Below are 20449 nucleotides of genomic sequence, written 5' to 3'. Positions count from 1 at the left end.
GTTCGCTGGGTTTGGTCCCATGTTTTTTAAGATTCGGTGGATCAATTTACTCCCACAGTTTAGGCCCATTTGTCGTTATGTAAGGTACTAACAAATCCTTGAAAGTATGTTATTACGTCATTATAACATCTCCTCTGTATCATTCATGCTATTGCAGTTATCTCCAAAAAAGCTATAAAATTTGATATCAGTGGAGTTGATTTCCGTGGTTTCGGTGGATTTTTTGACCACCGATATCAAAAAAAGTGACCACCGACTTCGATTGCCACGTTGTAAACTGATTAAATGTTCATTATTTTCTAATATTTTATACTTAAATAGTAGGATATACCTTGTAAAAACATAGAACTATGTTTCTAAGCAAATTAAGCCACTCTATGGGTACAAAATTCTCTACTCGATAATGACTAGCATATTACCATGTTAAATTTTGTAAAATTGCGGAATTATGAGCCTTTTTACATGACCTGTCATCGAATTAAAATGAAAAATATCAATAAATTTAATAATAAGTAATATATTAAGTTGAAATGTGGAATAATGTGTAAAAAATTGAATTCGGTGGGGCAAATTGATTACAGTGCCCATACATATTTTCGGTGATTTTAAAATGTCAGATTTCTTACAAACTATAAGGTTCTAATGGAGGCCTCCACCACCAATATTTTTTATATTTAGGCTAGATTTTAGTAAATTGACTGACATATCAATAAAGTAGTAAATAAAAATCACCTATATAACAAATGAAACAGAAAATCCCAAAAAGGACTCCCGCCCAGCTCGAAAGAGCGAAATCTCGAGCTAAACTTTTGAGCAAATTTTTAATTCAAAATAGCGGCCGGTGCATTTTAATGGATGACGAGACATATGTAAAAAAAGATATGAAAACCTTACCAGGGCCTCAGTTTTATACATGTGCGGCTAGCGAGGATATTCCAGAAAAGCACAAGTGCGTGGCTTTTGAGAAATTCGCCCCCAAGATACTAGTATGGCAAGCTATATGCTCGTGCGGGTTAAAGAGTTCGAGCTTTTTTACTACCGGCACAATCAACGGTGATGTTTACCGACAGGAGTGCATCAAAAAGCGTATTTTGCCTTTATATAGGAGACATGCACTTCCGCCAATATTTTGGCCTGATTTAGCATCTGCTCATTACGCTAAAGCCACCTTAAATTTGCTTGATGCCGAGAACGTTAGTTATATTGCGAAAATCATGAACCCGCCAAATTGCCCAGAACTCCGCCCGATTGAAAGGTATTGGGCAAACATCAAGCGATACCTGCTCAAGAAAGGTGCAGTGGCCGACAATGAAGCTGACTTTAAACAAATTTGGAACGCAGCCGCTCGTCAGTTCAATAACAGTTCAATACGCACACTGATGGCAGGTGTTCGCAACAAAGTCAAGGAATTCGCCAATTCATAGAGTTTCTGTAAAATTTGGGTTACATTTTATTTTCAAAATGTTTTTACATATAAATATGTTTTTTTGTTTTCAGTACTATAAGAAGTAAACGTTTTATTTTAATTTTTCTATGGCTACTTTATTTCGTGAACATGCCTTACACTAATCAGTTAGCATATTGTGCCATATCATATGCTTAATCGAACTGTACTGAAATATTCGCGTTGTATAAAAAGTTAATTAATGTTACCTTAGTACGGCTTACACTATAATAACACATACTGCGGTTAGACATGGCTAAAAATATCTTGAAATCTGCTTAAAAACTCCGTTTCCCACAAGTAATGAGCCAAACCCCGGTCTAAAGGTTGAATCATATAAATTCCGCCGTTTGGCAAACGAAGCTCATGTTTGGGGGAAGCGGATGCGGTTTGCGGCGGATCTCGTACTTTCACCTGCGCCGGCGGCGGCGGCGGCGCAGCGCGGCGCGCGCGCACCTGTCTCTCTAGCCAACACCACTTGTTTACGCTTCGTAGCGTAAGCGTATCGTAACCGGCTCGTACCAATAAGTTTTTAGAAACTTATGTGCGAAATGTAATTTGATGTTTGCCAGTCGCTTTTCGGTAAAGGAAAACATCGTGAGGAGACCGGACTAATCCTATTATCCTTTGGGTTGGAAGGTCACATGGCAGTCACTTTCGTAAAAACTAGTGCCTACGCCAAATCTTGGGATTGGTTATCATAGCGGACCCCAGGGTCTCATGAGCCGTGGCGAATGCCGGGATAACGCATGAGACTGATGTAAGTTACCTCGCGCTATCGCTCATTCGGATTGGTGCGATACAGAGAAACAGACATCGTTCGCAACGAAGCGTTATCGATCGTATTCTTGACTAGAGGGCGCGTGCCCACTAATTACTGCCATCTATTGCGATTAACATGATAACTACTCTCATGCTACACAGGTTAATCGGAGATAAATAATTGTTCAGATTAAATGCAATTAAGATGTTAGGGCGAAACAAACTAGATAGAAATAGAAAACTATACAAAGTTAATGGCGCGAATTTGTAGTTAAATAAATTCGATTAGATTGGTATGTCCTTAGCAAAGCTGGAACTTCAGAGTTTTACTTTAAAAGTACTAAGCCATCAAGTATTCAATTACTTTTGTATTATGTTGTTCTTTTATTATTGGCTATTCATGTCATCTAGTTTTAGTTTATCTCTCACTATTCACCGGTTGAAAATCAGCGTCTTATACTTAGTGTGTCCTAGAACTCACCACTTTAGGACATTAATCCTTGTTTTGAGGACCTTTTAGTGTCATTCCTTTTAACATATTATAAAGTCTTATTTTCGGTAATAAATAATTGTTATCTCATCTATAGTTATATCAATGAACTCTTGTTAATCCTTAAATGTTATTGGTATACATCTTGACACATGATTGATACGACTGATTACGAGCGTTAATTGCAACATAACCACTTAGATACCGGTTAATAAACCGCTCAAGTGATATTTCACTTGTCACTGGAATTAACTCAACACGGGTACTAAACATCTGACAACCTTCGATCGGAAGTGAAAGCCCTTAAATATTATGAGCCCGTACATAGAGGGCTGTCAAAGAAAGCTCTAGTTGTTTAAAGAGCCGCGCATGTTTTATAGGTCCGGTGTTTTCTTCCGCAACTGACAATCTCGATCAGTAGGCAATTTCTAACCGGTTTAGAAAACGCGAGCGTACGCATCGCCCGCACCTAGACGCCGCCAGCGGCGGTGGCTATTCTTGTGCGCCGGTCGAGCCTGCCGGGTGGCTCTCGCCCCATATACATCTCCTCCGCTTCCACATACTGGAATTAATGCCTTAAAACGCTCACTGCAGCCTAGACCTTGTTTACTCAATATAGAAAACCTACTCGAAACCTAACAGCCTCAGCTGTTTCCTGTTAAACAGTTACTCCGTTGCATAAAATTGCAAACAGGAGCTCAAACGTGGAACAATACTGCAAATATCGTGAAAGCATCTTCGGAACTCATCTAAGTAGTATGATTGCTTTGATTAATATTATAATTGGTCCCGCGAGCTATCCATCAGTGTAGAAAGTCGGAAAGAACGCCGTCGCTCGCGGGACGAGCGCCCGCGCACGCGTCGCGTGGCGCAACTAGAGTGCGACGACAACGCGCCCAAGGAATGTGCTCTGCCAATGCAATTATCACAATCAAATCATATAAAACTGCTACTATTCTATTCTATAGGTATAAGGAGTTTTATTATTAGAAATGTGAGTTTAAACCTTTCATTTTCTTTAATTCCAGGATGCAAGATGCGAAACTGCGGTGGACTCTGCTTCGTTGCCGCTGGAGCACCGCGCGGGCGGCGGCTACGGCCCGCCTCTGCCCCAGTCGCACTCGGACGACCCGTGGCCCTTAGCGACACCGGACAGCCCAAAGATCAAACATTTACAAGTGCAGTGCGAGAAAACTCACATGAGGGTTAATATTGAGTTCGATCGCCCATTCTACGGGATGATCTTCTCTAAAGGTTTTTATAGCGAACCTAGCTGTATGCATTTAAAACCTGGCACCGGACATCTCAGTGCCACGTTTGAAATCTTCTTGAACAGCTGTGGCATGTCCAGCTCGGCAAACCACAATGTTGCTACGTACGGGAGCCCCACTCCGAGCGGATCTTACGTCGAAAACACGATCATTGTCCAGTATGATCCGTACGTCCAAGAAGTTTGGGATCAGGCGAGAAAATTACGATGCACCTGGTATGACTTCTATGAAAAAGCAGTCACATTCAGACCCTTCCAAGTGGATATGTTGCACGCCGTCACGGCGAACTTTCTTGGCGACAACCTGCAGTGCTGGATGCAAATACAAGTCGGCAAAGGACCCTGGGCCTCCGAGGTGTCAGGCATTGTGAAAATAGGACAAACTATGACAATGGTGCTCGCAATAAAAGACGATGAAAACAAATTCGACATGCTTGTACGGAACTGTGTCGCACACGACGGCAAACGAGCACCAATACAGCTTGTAGACCAGTACGGCTGCGTAGTAAGACCTAAAATTATGAGCAAATTCCAGAAAATAAAGAACTTTGGGCCGTCAGCATCAGTCGTGTCCTTCGCATACTTCCAAGCATTTAAATTCCCAGATTCCATGAATGTACACTTCCAGTGTGTCATCCAAGTATGTAGGTACAACTGCCCTGAACCTAAATGTGGTGGTCTAGGAGCTGATTACGGTGTACCACTACTGGGTGGCAACTCTCTCAGTGCTGGAGAATACGGGGCGCCTAACTCGCCTCATGCTGAATATGGACCTCCGCCACCGTCGCCGCACGGCGAGTACGGAGTACCACCGGCCTTCCCCGACCCACGACACCCCGCTGACGCGACCGGCTCCTTCTCAGAAAAGCGTGACGATGCTGTACCACCACCGCAAGCACAAGTATCTTCTACACCTAATGCACCTAGCCCATCTTCCCCTGCACCGTCCCGAGATGAGGACGAAGTAAATCTACCACCCCCGCCCCCACCGGGCCGTCGCGGCGTATACAACACAGTTAAGAGGAAAGATGAAGCGCATGGTAATTTAGCAACTTTAGGAGGACGACCACGGTCAGTAGAAGACTTGCCAGAAAGATTAGTGGGCGCGAGACGGCGGAGAGAAACATCAACGCATTCACGGATTTACAAGCGTGACGCTCAAGAAATGACAGATGTTAACACTAGTCGTACAATTCAGGTTGTAGCACCGGGTGACGTTAATTTCGCATTGAATAACGCAGCGGGTAACGAAACAGTAGTTATTCAGTCGCCCGCGAGCGATCCGGAGACGATCTGCATGTCGGTCCCGTCGTTCGTGGCGGGGCTGGTGATGCTGCTGCTGGTGCTGGTGGTGGCGTCGCTGGTGGCGGCCTTCCTGTTCGTGCGCGTGCGCGCGCTCGACCGGAAGGGCGCGCACGGCGCCGCCGCCTACTTCGAGACGGATTACGTGAAGCACGCCAACTAGCTGGCGTCGTCAGTGTGTGGGTGTGTGTGTGACGCGAGGACGTTCCATAAACTCTTCTCGGATCCAAAGAGCGTGCGTGCTTCGGCCCCGGCCGGACGGCGCCGCCGCTGTCGCGGTCGCGATCGAAGCCCGGTGACGTGTGACTTATTTATTTAGTTATTTAATGAGCGTGATGTCTTTGTTCGACTGTTTTGTAAATTATTTTATTCGTGTGAAACGCACTCTGTACTGCCTTATACCTATAGTCGATACGTCTGTTGTAATTTTGTAAAGAGTCGTTAGTAAGGAAAATAGTCCTTAAGTTGTATACCAATTAAAGTGTCGTGTGGAAAGTTAAAATTTGTTTTACATTTTACTAATCGACATTTGCTACCCTCTAGTTTTGTTCAGTATAAAATTCTGATTGTACCTATTTCACTGAGATATCACAAATAGATGGGCAGCAATTGGGCTTCCGAATTCTGGATACTAAATTCTGGAAAATATTGATTTCTACTGTTTTAAATAACGATCGACGATAGTGTAACAGAACTGTTAATGAATTATAGAAGAAGCCAAATCCTTATAGAACGTGTATTTTGGTTCGTAATGTTTTGAAGGTTAGATTTGACAAATCTGCGCGTCATCCTCATCGTGAACAAGATATATACCCATACCATTAATATAACAGAAATAGATGTCACAGATGCTTACTGAAATACTTATGTTATAATTGATATGCGCAAGGAAACAATTGTTGGTAAGTTGGTAAGCCTCCAGCGCCTGAGGTTGGATTAACTAATCTGACTCGATCGAATGAGCCAGGGAAACTTAAATTTTCGACTCACCCATCAGGCAGTTTAGCTCAATTAACTCAATTTACGCTATAGTATAACACTAAGTTCTTGCGTTGTGCACCCGGCCGAAATGTTGGATGAATATTATTCTACCGAGTTCGACCCGTGTTGTATCAATTTATACTCTCTCGTCACGCCCGGGAGTCCATAAAGTAGGTACATCAGTGTAAGTATGTTGGACTCGCGCGCAAGAACGCAAGCTGTGCTAGACCGCGTGTTATTTACAATATACTACCCATCTCAATTAATACAGTTAGAAAAGAACGACACGTCCATCATGTGCTTGCCCAACTGATCATAATATGTTATATCTTTGATCTCAAGTAACCAACAAACCAGAGCGGCAGTCTAATAACTGTGATGCAGCACGTCAATGTCACTTATGAGTATAGTTATATATCATAGTATCGGTGCCCGATTGATATTCCGAAATAAAATACGCCGATTTTCGGTACGCCGACAACGATTCGCCGACGTCTTCTTTGGCCGAATAACGATTGGAAGAATTTCATTATGCATAATATTCATTCGTACACTGATTCATTAAGCAGAAAATTGATACGCCGATTTACTTTTCGTCGAATAATCATTTAGTAATTGTAAAAATTGGCCGACAATAAATTGGCCGAAACACAATAGGTCGAGTGATCATTTGATATATTTTTTAAGTGAACACAGCACCCTTTTCGCATGGGTGAGGTGAAAAACCACTGAAAAACTAATTCCTGCCTGCATGCTTGATGTCCGTTTTGTCCGATCCGTAAGTGACTTTAAATATGGGTAAGGTTCAGCGGGGCAATTACGACTGGGGGACAATTTACTCGATTTATTTCCGAGTTTTACATTATTTGCATTATTAAATAGTTTCCACTGGCTGTTCTGTGGACATACTAGCTTATAGGTCAAATAATAGTGTATAATATGAAAAAACTTGGACCGGTTGAAAGATCCAATTGCCGTCGCAATTGTCTTCCTGTAAGTACCTTAAAATATGGTACCGTGTAAGATATTCCTAAAATATTTATTTATGTTTCTACAGTCAACAAAACTGTCACTTTATTCGAAAATATTTTAACGGTGTATAAAATGTAAAACGTTATTCGACTAAACGTGGCCTAAACGAAAATATCACTCGGCCAAATGAAAATTGTCCAATAATAGTTCGGAAATTTCACAGAAGCGAACTTTTCTGTATGAACCAAGTTCTACGTAAGTTAGTGACCAAAAGTGACTAGTTTGATTATTAAATGGAATTCGGCGAATCGTTGTCGGCGAATCAATAATCGGCTAAAAATTTCTCGGAGAATCATTAGGTAGCCCATAGTATCTCTAGAGGTAACTTATCTGAAAACGTGCGTGGTTGTAATGGCGCAAAAGTGTGAGAAAAGAAATAGATACATTGTGTATATGTATCACAAAAAGAAATACAATAATGGAGTTCCCACGTTTTAGTTAAAATATAGTTCGCGTCACCAACGCCAGTCAGAAGACCGTGATATTCTCATAATTGTGTTTAAATTCAGAATTTAATAAAATACGGAAAGTAGATTGTTATATTTATTACATATTTTACATGCATTATTAATAATATTTTAGAGTACTTAACAACAAAATAAACATCGATATAAATGCTACACGTACCTCCCCGATTTACATTTTCCTTTTGAACGAAAGTTATTCTGTGGCGTGAGTTTAAATATAAGTATGTATAGGCACAAGTTTAATGGACCTATACGACCACAACTCGATCTCGTGGAGACTTGAAGTACAAATTAAACATCGTGTTTAATTTATGGACACCAATATTAAAACTTAGTTTGAACACCGTATGACGTTACGCTACAGATAAAAATACTCACTTAATTACAGCCAGCCTTAATACGAACCTTACCTCCAAGGCCTTTTTTTGGGAGTGGGTTTTTTCCTCTTTTTCTGAGTCCCGGCCAAACACAATACTGACGGTGGCGAGTCCTTTAGCATTGGATTCTCATACAGCACTCTCAATCTCTCGTCGTTCCTATCTGCTATTAAATCTACTAGTTCCTGGAACAAATAGAAAACACATTTTAATCCGTCTCTGAATCCATGATACCATGATACATCTGTCACTCTCACACTGACATACTTGCTGAAGCGTGACGGATGCTTTATCCACGTGGATAAGTGATAAAATTGGCAGCATGATACGCCGGCTGATCAGACAAATATTAAACAAAACTGTGCGTAAAGGGCTACTGCAAAACACACAAATCATCTTGCATATTATCAAAATCAAAAAATCAAAAAATCAAAATAATTTATTCAGCAAATAGGCCACAGGGGCACTTTTACACGTCACATGTACATAGGTATTTAAAAAAATATTTAAAATTGAGTTGAAATTACAATTGATACTATTATATACTAATTCTAAGTTCTAACTAAAGTTAACTCTATACAATTAATTAGAGATGTAGAAGGTCTCTAAATGTCGAATTACAACCAAGAACTACACTAAATTTTAATATAAAAAGTACAAATACAAAAAAAAAAAAAATCTAAAATTACTTTAGAGGTGCAAATGACTCTAAATGTCACAACTAAAAATAAAATGTATATCTACTTAATCTAATTCTCCTTAGAGATGTATATGGTCTCCATGAGTCAAAATCATATATTTAAAATATTCACTAAAAGAAAGGAAACAAACGACAACCGAACAAAGTGTCCTAATTTAATAAAAATTAGAATTAAAGTTACTAAGTTATAACAGCCCCAGTAAGCTTAAACAGACCGGTCTTCACAGACGGCACCCGTTCACGAGTATGACGCGTATCTCAGCCATCGCCTCCCTCAACCTTTATTCGGGAAGGTGGCGACCCGATCAACGACGCCACCGCAGCAAAGACTTTTAAGTGTGCATGACATGTTCAAGACATATTCATGACATATTCATGTGACGTACGGGCAGATAACATATAACATTTGGATTTTTGCATTTTGCCGTCACTTCCTATGAACAAACCGCCTTGATTGAAATACTATTGAGGTCAATTATGGAACCTATGCAATATAACAAGAGTTAAAATAAAAAACCGGCCAAGAGCGTGTCGGGCCACGCTCAGTGTAGGGTTCCGTAGTTTTCCGTATTTTTCTCAAAAACTACTGAACCTATCAAGTTCAAAACAATTTTCCTAGAAAGTCTTTATAAAGTTCTACATTTGTGATTTTTTTCATATTTTTTAAACATATGGTTCAAAAGTTAGAGGGGGGGGGACGGGACGCACTTGTTTTTCCTTTAGGAGCGATTATTTCCGAAAATATTAATATTATCAAAAAACGATCTTAGAAAACCCTTATTCATTTTTAAATACCTATCCAACGATATATCACACGTTGGGGTTAGAATGAAAAAAAATATCAGCCCCCACTTTACATGTAGGGGGGGTACCCTAATAAAACATTTTTTTCCATTTTTTAGTTTTGCACTTTGTTGGCGTGATTGATATACATATTGGTACCAAATTTCAGCTTTCTAGTGCTAACGGTTACTGAGATTATCCGCGGACGGACGGACGGACGGACGGACGGACGGACGGACGGACGGACAGACAGACATGGCGAAACTATAAGGGTTCCTAGTTGACTACGGAACCCTAAAAAACATTATTATATGTTGACAACAATATAAATACAAGTAAATCTGTAATGCTCACCTTAGAGAATAATGGACTATTTTCCAATAGTAATTTGTTTTCATTGTGAATGGGGATAGTTTGCTTGCTGGACTTTGAATCATGGCACGGCATCGTATGCTCCCTCATTGGTGCTGTTTGATTTTCATGGCTCGTGTATTCCTTAAGAACTCGAAGGAACCACGTCTATGGAAACAAAAATCAAAATCAACAATTTAGGGAACTTTGTCGTCGCTGTAATAATTTCCGAGTAAATTGATGAAAAAAATCAAGGGTTAAATTTATGTAGTTAATTAGAACACATTTATATGTACTTACACCGCGCGAGCTCGTATGCGACTTTAGTTACATTACAACATTACTATTGAAGTTACAAACAATATATATGTCGCAGGGAAATGGCCAGAACAGAGATTTGATCAAATCTCTAAGGGATATGATCAAATCACGCAGGATGTCAAAATGGCGAATCCATTTCATCATTTCTCTAGAAAATTTCAGTCTGTGTTTGTCCCTGTGTCCCTGACTATGTTTAGTGAAATCACAAAATCGGCCAATAGACATGCCACGTTTTGTCATTTCACTAGATTTGTTTAGCGATTTGATAAAATCCCTGAACCACAATAGTAAGTTGACGAAACGAGTTTATAACGTCAACTTGTTTTATCATTTCGCGACAAAACCTGTTCAGAGATTTGATCAAATCACCATATTTATTATTATGTATACCATATTTCAGTTGAGACTTTATCATTGCCTTAAATTTGTTTAGCAAAATGTTAAAAGAAATTAACTTTTTGAGTTCGTTGACCACGACAGTGAAATGACGAAACGTGGCGTGTCTATTGGCCGATTTTGTGATTTCACTAAACAGAGTCAGGGATATAGTCAAATGACTGAAATTTTCTAGAGAAATGATGAAATAGATTCGCCATTTTGGCATCTTGCGTGATTTGATCATATCCCTTAGAGATTTGATCAAATCTCTGTTTTCGCCATTTCCCTGCGACATATATACCACAACAATCAAATGCCACAATGTAATCAAACTCGCATGCAAGTTCTCGCACCAGACCCTTAGTGCCCATTTAGACGGTACGAGAACTAGCATACGAGTTTTAATACATTGCGGTATTTGATGGTTGTGCAAAATTGTATGTACCCTCAACAGCCCGCAACGTGACTAAATTCGCATGCGAGTTCGCACGCCGTCTAAATCAGACCTTAGTCTTATAATAAACGATACCTAATAACCCACTTATTCATAAACGTAAGCTAAAGTTATCAAGACCATAAAGATCGTTTATCCCTTTCCGATGTATTGGTGTGATAGAAAGGACAAACGAATTTTATCGGCTTGATAACTTTAGTGCACGTTTATGAATAAGGGGGTAAGTATTTAATTACAAATATTATTAATTATTGAATACCTCATCCGATGAAGGTACTGGTGATAAATTTGTTGAGACGGGTTGACTTCCTCTTGGCTTTCCAATGTGGTGTTCAGGAGGCGCGAGACATTGAGCGTGCCGCGGAGACGGTAACAAGCGAGCGCCATGGAGCGAGAAAGGAGACCTCATAAAACGTGACCGAGATGTCGCTTCTCCGCCGTGGTCATATGCCGAATTTCTGCTGGGGCCTTTCGATTTAGCGTCGCCAGCCGGTGAGAAGCTTGTGGTACAGAAGGCTAAGTCAGTCAAAACACCGCAATCTCGTGTGGAAACCGTATGTGAGCCTTTAGGCTTGGGCGCAGGCCAGCGTGAAAAATTAGCAGTCTTGTTGGAAGATGGCTGCATACAGACGCTATGTTTAGGAACAGGAGGTGGGCATGGAGGCGCGTCTTGAGCAGCCCTAGCTATTCGTAAGGCGCAGGCGGTGCAACAGGGGCGCGCTAAACGCTTTGCAGGCGGGACTGACTGTGGGGGATTCAGCTTTGTTCTGCGTGTTCTCGGAATTTTTCTTTTTTTCCGGTTACTGCTCGTATTCTAAAACAAATATTTAAGTTAGCAATATTCATGGTTTGCATACTACACACGTACGTAAGTAGTATCCGCACCTTTTTGTCATTACTTGGAACATTTTTTCGAAAGAAGATGACAGTAGACAGACTATTAGACAGTGATGGCGACGGTGATGGTGGCGGTGATGATGAACGCGAAGGCATAAGTGCCCTCCGGCCAGTCGGTCGCGTCCAAACATTCTCCAGCATCTATAAATTGTAAGGCATTGTTTCATAGTCAAAAAATCAAATCTAACAAGCACATATCAGAATTATCAAATTACATAAAAATACTATCAGAAAAGTACAGATTCTCAGAGTTTCAACGTTTTCTTATACACTAGATCATTGAAGCAGTTCAAGTAGGTTTTCAGGGAGTACACAATACGAGTACCTAATAAATCAAGAAATTCTATAAAGTGACGACACAATTCTATTATAAGTACTTATTTAAAACGTTCAACCAAATCTTGTCAATAAATTCAAATTTTCTATGAGAATTAAACCTTCGCCCCTATATTTTGAATCATTTAACTGTTAAGGCTCCTCGCTGATTCCGCCAACGTCAAGGTTTAGGAAGGCACGCGTTTTATGAAGACAATTGGCCGCTGAGCTCTACATTTTTCAAATTTGCCGCCTTTTTTAGTGCCAAGATTTGATGACCGTGTATCACTATAATATTTCGTAATTTACGGTACATAATCAGAGTCCCGTTCCGGTCGTTCTGGTGAATAGTAGGTGCGCTGACAGGTTTTCGCCGAAGGCCTTGGCCGCTGTACGGGTGCCTCCTGCACGAATGAGTTTTTTTTTATTATTCATTAAATAAAAAAACAAGTATCCATTCTATATTTTGTGTTTAATAATGTTCACTTGAATATAGTCATGTAGCAAAAATTTGCGATTTGTTTATATTTTAAGGTAGGGTTGCCAATAACTGACCACCCATGAATGATGTCACATAAAACGAATTTTCTTTACCTATAAGCACAGGTCATTTTTGTACAAGGTAGGTGTTGGAAGGAGGGCAGTTATCGAAATTCACCCTATGTTTATGTAGTAAATTTACCTGTTTTGGTGCCACACGAATATTTAGCTGATACGATTGTTTCGGAGGTGGCGGTGCCCTCCGCTGGTCGCGCGGCGTATGCTGGTTCTGGATAGGAAATTGTATTTATTATGATCGAGTAATCCTGGCATTAATATATGTAAGTATCATATAACCTAACCACAAAATAGTGGTACACATTTTCATGAACATGGCTAATAAGAGTAATAAAAACACACCCGATTGATTCAGCTTTCAAACAAAAAAAAACTAAATCAAAATCGGTCTATCCGTTCGGGAGCTACGATGCCACAGACAGACACACACAGAGACAGACAAACAGACAGACACGTCAAACTTATAACACCGAGTCGTTATTGCGTCGGGGGTTAAACATAAAATCATCCAATCACAATTTCATCTGCAGATCAAATTATTTATAATGCGACATCCTGGCTTCTATGGTTGTGAATTGAACAGGACATAATTTTACAGTCTGACCGAGAATAGTAGAAATTAAAAAAAAAACATTCAGTCGAATTGAGAACCTCCTCCTTTTTTTGAAGTCGGTTAAAAAGTGGCAACATCGTAGTGTCGTCCCGTTTTCTCACACATATTGATTTGAAAGGGATGACACTACAATGTTGCTACATTACATAGATTCATGTATAATAACATAAAACTACCTGTGCATACACAGTCAATCAAGAACTATGTCATAGTGACGTTATAAATCAGATTGTAAGAAATCGCTTACTGCTTGTCATTTTGACATGGTTGTAGAGTGGCCTAGGGTTCCAATTGGTTGACTATACTACGAGTACAATTACTTATGCAAATAAATCTAACCCAAGCATGACACTGTAAATATGACTGCGGCGTACGAAGTCATGCGAAGATTTGTGTAATTTATCAGATTTAGTGTGAAAAAAAAAAAAAAAAATTGTTTATTCAGTGTAAGGCCTGAGTGGAGGTGCGGAGCGTTCGGCGGAGCGTGCGGCGGGGCGGGCGAGCGTAAAAAAAAAAGTAAAAATATTTTCCCCTCACTAACTCGGAAACACGTGTTTTGTCCTTTAATACCAGCGGGTAAAAACGCATTTTATCCACTAGTGGGTAAAGTAATTTGATCTTGAATAAAGTCAAATTAACTGCTTTAAAATTGATAAAAGTAGGTGAAACTAGTAATAAAGATGATTTACCACCTGTGGAATTACTGGAAGCAGTTATAAACGCATTTTTTGCGTTGTAGTTTCCTCGCTATAGTGAGGGGAAAAGTTTTGTGTTACACTCGGGTGCAAATGTATTTTACTTCTCGTGTGTTAAAAAACTCGCAAGTTCAGGATTCTATTCTCGAACCACTCGCTCGTGGTTCAACTATAGAATCCTTTCACTTGCTCGTTTTTCAATTCCACACTCGGCGTTAAAATACAACTTTGCCCCCTTGTATAACAAATAATTATTATTTACCAAAATGAATAAATTAACAGTAACAGTGCGTGCATCGTACAATCTACAATGTATATGTAGCGTCGACTCAGGACACTTCTCTCTGAGCTTTAATTGTTTGACATTCACGCCGCATGCCCCGCCCCGCTGCAGGCTCAATATGAGCGTGCACTCAGGCTAAACACTTAGGCAAACTGTGCTGGATTTGGCTGGATGGAAGGTAAAGGGTTAAGTAATAACAAATCACTATCTGACAATGCCTCCTTGTAATTAAAAAAAATATACATTTGATTACCCCTTTTGGTGGACTTGGGATGGTCCGTTGATAATTTTTGCTGGTTTTGGTCACAGGTGGCGCTGGCGATCTCTGCAGGGGTGCTTTCTGGACGGGTGGCTGCTTCCACTAGCCATGGAAGAATCCAAAGATCCATATGAAACCAACAATACTATTATACTATAAACTACTACAAAAAAATTACCCAAAGACCACAGGAAGTACAAGTTGTACTTAACACAGCATTTCCGTGATCGTTATAACGCATCCTATCAGAAAAATAAATTAAATTTAAATTTCTCTTTCTGTGGCTATATTTGCCTATCTTTAAAAAACTTTACCTACCCAATTGAACTCTACGACAGTAACGGAACCGGGAGGTAAAGGGGTGCTGAAATTCTTAGCCCGTCACCATACGGGGAACTTAAGAATATATCATTCATATAGGGTCCAATCCAAGTACTTTGGTTGTAGAGTGCTTATTTCTTACCTGTTTCGAAGACTCGTGTACATTCCGTGGAAAGCTTTTTGCGGGTGTGTGTAAATGTTCAATGGTGGTAGGTCTCCGAACGGCTGGCTGCGTCTTTTTATCATCGGGTGGCTAAAATAATTCAGTTCTACTTGTTAGCCTGATTTACTATGAAGTTATGGTACCGTGAGGCAAATCACAAAATTGATATATTTCTTAAGTTTATAAGGATAAATAGAAGTAGAAACACACCGAGGAGTTAATGCTACTTGGCAAAGTTGTTCATTACTTAGGTAAAAAAAGCTTGAAGGTAAAATTGGCAAGAAACTGATATAATGTATGGTTAGGAATGTACTGTAAGAAGGGGAACAAGTAATCAGTTATACACGTTAAACTTTCGTGAGACATATTCAAATAATTAATTAAAATACGCCCCCGTCCTATCAGCGCGCGCGCAGCGGGCGGAGCGGCGCGCGGCGCGGTTAGTCTGCGGAGTTTAACCGTCGCGTGAACTCCTATACGCCTGAAGAGGGGCCTCCGAATTGGCCCGAAACATATAAGTAATCAGTTACCTAAAAACGAACATGCTCAGTCAAATTTACACAGAGGAAAACTACAACACATTGGATGCCGGATATACGATTATACGCTCGGGTTCTCTGTTCCACTACAAAGGGGGAAAGTGCTGAGATCCGCTACGATATGAATGTAGCGCTACGAAAACGTGAAATCCGACTTCCAGGGTACGTAGCCAAAGGCACAAACGCTCACGATAATATCTGTTTCGAAGCTATCTATCTCTATCGCTCTTGCGTATTGGCGCGATAGAGCCAGACTGCATTTCTGCCGGCGTCTGGCGTCGACGATTGCCATTCGGCTACGCCGGCAGTTTAAGCACGTGCTACGGCGTAGCGCTACCATAATTATCTGCTTATAACTTTGCCTAAAAATGTATACAAGGTGCTCGCGAGGAACCCGCATAATTTGAACCACGCGTTTCTGAGGCAAAAAGAAAGAAAAAATGTTATATGAATTTTAAAATTTTTCGCCAAAAAAAAATATTTTTTTTTGTTTTTTTTTTACTTTTTTGGACGTATTTTCACATAATTTTTTTACTTTCATCCATAAAGTTGGCAATTAAAATGAGTTCCTTCATTTATTTTTCTAAAAACCAAATTATTTGGAAGTTTTCTTGTCACATTTTGACATCATTGACTACTGTGAGACTATGGTAACAATTGCGCATCAGCGCCGTTAAAAACCTTTTCTACTGAGTAACAATACGGAAATGTTTTTTTAAATTGGCAATAACTCTGAAACTAGACGAAATCTAGAAAAGTTTATATGACATTTTAGTCTTAAAATGTGACCAAGAATATGCCGTTAAAGTTATATGGGTTCCTCGCGAGCACCTTGTATATGTCACGGCGGAATTAGGTAATGGCGTCATTTGATATTTGTCAATACCTTTTCGGCAACGGAAAACATCGTGAGGAAATCGGATTATTCCCAATAGGGCCTTTTACCCTCTGGAATGGAAGTTCCGTCGGCAGCCGCATTTGTAAGAACTAGTATCTACGTCAAAATCGGGATCAGTTCCCAAAGCAGATTCCAAGCTCTCAGGAGACAAGGCAATATGTCGGGATAACGCTAGGGAGATGAAGAAAGCAGAATCAGCTGGTGGGAATTGAGCGATTGGCTTTAAAGATTTTTTTACATTGAGATGATTAAGATGTTTAGTGATTATATTGCTGCCTAAGGCTGGTCTTAGTGCCTCGCGGAGCGATCTGCACTGGTGTCATAGACGAATGGCATTTCAGCGATGCGAAACGAAAACGAAACGCCGCGAAAGGTAGTCTGGCCCCGTAGCCGAATGGCATTTCTCCGACGCCAAACGAAAACGAAACGTAGTCCGGCTCTGTCGCGCCAATACGCCGCGGGATAGATATCTACTAGCGTTTCGTTTCGTGAGCGTTTCGTGAGCGTTAGTGCCATTCGTCTACGCACCCAGGCTCTGTTGCGCCAATACGCAAGAGCGATAGAGATAGATATCTACGAGCGTTTTGTTTCGTGAGCGTTTGTGCCATTCGGCTACGTACCCTGGACTAATATGTATTAACTTCAGGGAGCGTTTTCGAGTAAGCACGTGTTCACATTATCCGATCCGGTATCGGATGTAGGACCGATATCCCATATATTTAAGCCGCCGTCTTCGATTTTTGCCTTTGAAATTATATCGGATCGGATAATGTGAAAACGCACTAAAGCGGACGGGTTGCGCGCGGATGACAACTTCCGGTTCGTACAAATTGGTCGCGCGGAGCGCTCCGCGCGGTCGGTCCGCGTGACAGTAAAACGAGCCTAAAACAAATTGTACCTGCGGTAATTTACGAAGATTGGTCGGACTTGCTGGGCTGGTTCGCAAGGGCGGCTTGGGACACGGCGCTCTCGATGCTGCGGGCCGCGTTTGCAAGTAGGCTCTGGAGCTGGTCGCCGGCCGACGGCGAGTCTGAAACTCCTTATTATTAGCTGAGTGACAATCATAATAATATTTTATTTCTTATTCCTTAAAATCACTTCACTTTTTCACCATAGGATCACCAGACAATCGGCATCGCTTCACAGTTAGTATTCCAAAAATACGCACTAAGCGTTTCGCTTCAACATTTCTTTTTCGAACCGCCAAGGAGTGGAATGCCCTGTCTGAGTCTGTGTTTCCGCATGAGTACAATCCAGGTCTCTTTAAAGCAAGAGTAAATAGGTATCTCATAGGTAAGCGTGCTCCACGTCTACCTATTAATACTAAAAAAAAAATATATCATTAATTTCCGTAGCATGAAGTATTCCGTGACCATAGAGATTTATCCATACAGACAAGACAGTACCGTATTCCTTTATTCAGGCTCTGAAATTCTGAAATATAACTGTTTTTATTTTATGATGTGCCTTAAATTACACGACCATTAGCTAATAAAGCAGCGCCTACATTTACATGGCCACCCGGTGTATTAAGTAGGAAAGCAATGGTACTTATATATGTAAAGCTCTTAAAAAATTGCCGGAGACTGCATTATTTCGAGATACATCGCATCAAGCTCAAGGGGTGTCGCGCATGTGACACCCCTTGAATTGCCGAATGGCGTACGCATTAGAGATAGATATCTACGGCGTTTTGTGACGTTTCGTGAGCTTTCCATTAGCCACCCAGCGTCCATTGGTTACGGCGACCGCTATACCCGTAGTTTGCCACCGACGTGGTATAAAAAAAATATAGCGACATTAACAAACTGAAACAAATTACGTTTATACAAACGGCGGCGACACGAGCACGTTTGATAAAAATTCTAAACGGATAACACGATCCTACTCGCTACCGGTGAAAAATTTCCCAGTGTGGACTCCGTGTCGAAGTGTCAAAGAACATTCATGCTAAATAATAATATCCGGCGGTTAAGAGATTAAGGACTTATGGCGCCCTCTGGTCTAGTCCGCCGGTATTGTAACAATTATTTCAAGAGTTTATCGCCACGGAACAAAGAGGCCCGTACATCAGAGGCAGCACCTGGGTCTATCTGCGCGCGGTCCCGGGGCTCCCGCGCCGGCTTAGAGCGTTTTCACATTATCCGATCCGATATCGGATGTAGGACCGGGACCGGGTATGGGATATCCCATACATTTAAGCCGCCATCTTTGATTTTTGCCTTTGAAATCCATCCGACATCCGACATCGGATCGGATAACGTGAAAACGCACTTAGGGTTATTAGCCATGCTCGTTCAGCGCTCCACCTATGTGGAGCCTCAGGGTGACCTTCACTGCGGCTTATATCCTCGAACCAGAATGAGGAAGCGCAATACTTTGCAACAAATGCGAGTTCCCAGTGCAGGGCAACTACGAGTACCTAACATGACTTTCAAGAGAGGTCGCCACGGAGCAAAGAGGCCCGTACATCAGAGGCAGCACCTGGGTCTATCTGCGCGCGGTCCCGGGGCTCCCGCGCCGGCTCCAGGTCGTAGCCGTGCTCGTTGAGCGCCCCGCCCGTGTGGAGCTTCACGTTGTTCTTCACTAGGTGCGGCTTTATCTCCTCGAACCAGACGTCGCAAAGCTGGAACAATGAATACGAGTAGTAGTTAGCGCGAATTACCTATTACCTATCTGAATACATTAAGCATTTTTTTTGGCAAATTATTGAAATGTTAAAAGCACATTAAGAGAGCTTACAAATTATATCTTCCAAATAAACAGAGTTAAGAATTTTTTTGGACGAAAAATGTGCCAGATCCGGCAGGATTAGCGGATCCGCCGGACCGAAATGCAGTCGCTACATATAATCTTAGGCTCAAATAACAGTTTTCGGTTAGTTTCACGTCAGCTTATGTAACCGCTACTATGAAAAAGAAGTTAATATAATTATATTTTTACCAGAAATAAATTAAATGACTAAGGAAATTAGTAAGTTACGGTCTTAACTGGCGCCTGATACTTATTTTATAGCAATCACTTTTACAAGCATTTGTTGACATTATTTTTGTCTTCTTAATACTTACCCCAAGCAGAGCATTTTCCAATTCGTATCGTACAGTCCTCGGTACTTTTCCCGTGTCTTTATTTCCACCGTTCTCCTTAGTATTTTTGCCATTGTTGGTCACATATTCAGAGGCCTTTCTCGCTGGCTCACGGGCGTCACGAGGCTTCGACGGCCGACGGTTCCGCGACTGGGACATCGCTATGATAAAAGCGCCGACGTCAAGAGGCAAAAAACAACGACATACACGCACTTGAGCAGACAAATATAGTACTTTCTTAAAAATACATGATTAAATTGTTATAAAAATGAAGTGTCAATACGGCACCTTCAAATGTTTCGTTGATTTTTTTTTATGTTTGACAACTTTGCAATAGGTATTGGCGATGTTTATTGGAAACTTTTTTATGCGTACCGAACAAATAATACTTACGCATAATCATAGATGTCAGTAGGATAGCAAAAACCATCAAGACTATAATTTTTTGAGGGTAGGTAAGGTAGATAGATTCTTTCATTAAAAATATTTTTGTAGCGGTAGTTCTAAATTATATTGACAGTGGCGTCGTTGTAGTGGTGCTCTGCTTTTATGTAGATTATTTATATCGGCAAAGCAAATAAAATGAATGCACCAAACTGGAAAACAGCCGTGTGCGCCAGCGGATCTATTTTACTAGGCGCAGTTGCAATTAAACTTTTTAAAATTAGCAAAGTGTTCAGCAGTCGAAAAAACCACGATATTCCCGTCAA

The 20449-nt window shown here is 40.9% G+C and overlaps 2 protein-coding genes across 3 annotated transcripts in view; one reads left to right on the top strand and one right to left on the bottom strand.

Annotated features, from left to right (window-relative positions):
* LOC125225634 (cuticlin-4) overlaps positions 1 to 5770 on the top strand; it is a 58946-nt gene extending 53176 nt beyond the window's left edge. For both annotated transcript variants that reach the window (XM_048129441.1, XM_048129442.1), the window contains exon 4: positions 3725 to 5770. In XM_048129441.1, coding sequence (XP_047985398.1) covers positions 3725 to 5431 — 1707 coding nt within the window. In that variant the 3' untranslated portion in view covers positions 5432 to 5770. The remainder of the gene's footprint in view (positions 1 to 3724) is intronic.
* A 2041-nt stretch (positions 5771 to 7811) lies between these two features.
* Positions 7812 to 20007, bottom strand: LOC125225739 (vegetative cell wall protein gp1-like). Its single transcript, XM_048129580.1, has 11 exons — positions 19722 to 20007; positions 19124 to 19279; positions 17552 to 17683; positions 15196 to 15306; positions 14727 to 14834; positions 13007 to 13093; positions 12639 to 12728; positions 11998 to 12150; positions 11372 to 11926; positions 9963 to 10127; positions 7812 to 8310 (listed from the first exon to the last, which is right to left on the bottom strand). The coding sequence occupies exons 1-11, from the start codon at positions 19896 to 19898 to the stop codon at positions 8155 to 8157; spliced, it is 1890 nt and encodes a 629-aa protein (XP_047985537.1). The 5' UTR covers positions 19899 to 20007; the 3' UTR covers positions 7812 to 8154.
* Positions 20008 to 20449: the final 442 nt, after the last annotated feature.

Source organism: Leguminivora glycinivorella, chromosome 4 (genome assembly GCF_023078275.1).
Source record: "Leguminivora glycinivorella isolate SPB_JAAS2020 chromosome 4, LegGlyc_1.1, whole genome shotgun sequence".
In the NCBI taxonomy this organism is placed as follows: domain Eukaryota; kingdom Metazoa; phylum Arthropoda; class Insecta; order Lepidoptera; family Tortricidae; genus Leguminivora; species Leguminivora glycinivorella.
Note: the sequence above shows the minus strand (reverse complement) of the source record. Positions and strands in the feature narration are given on the sequence as shown.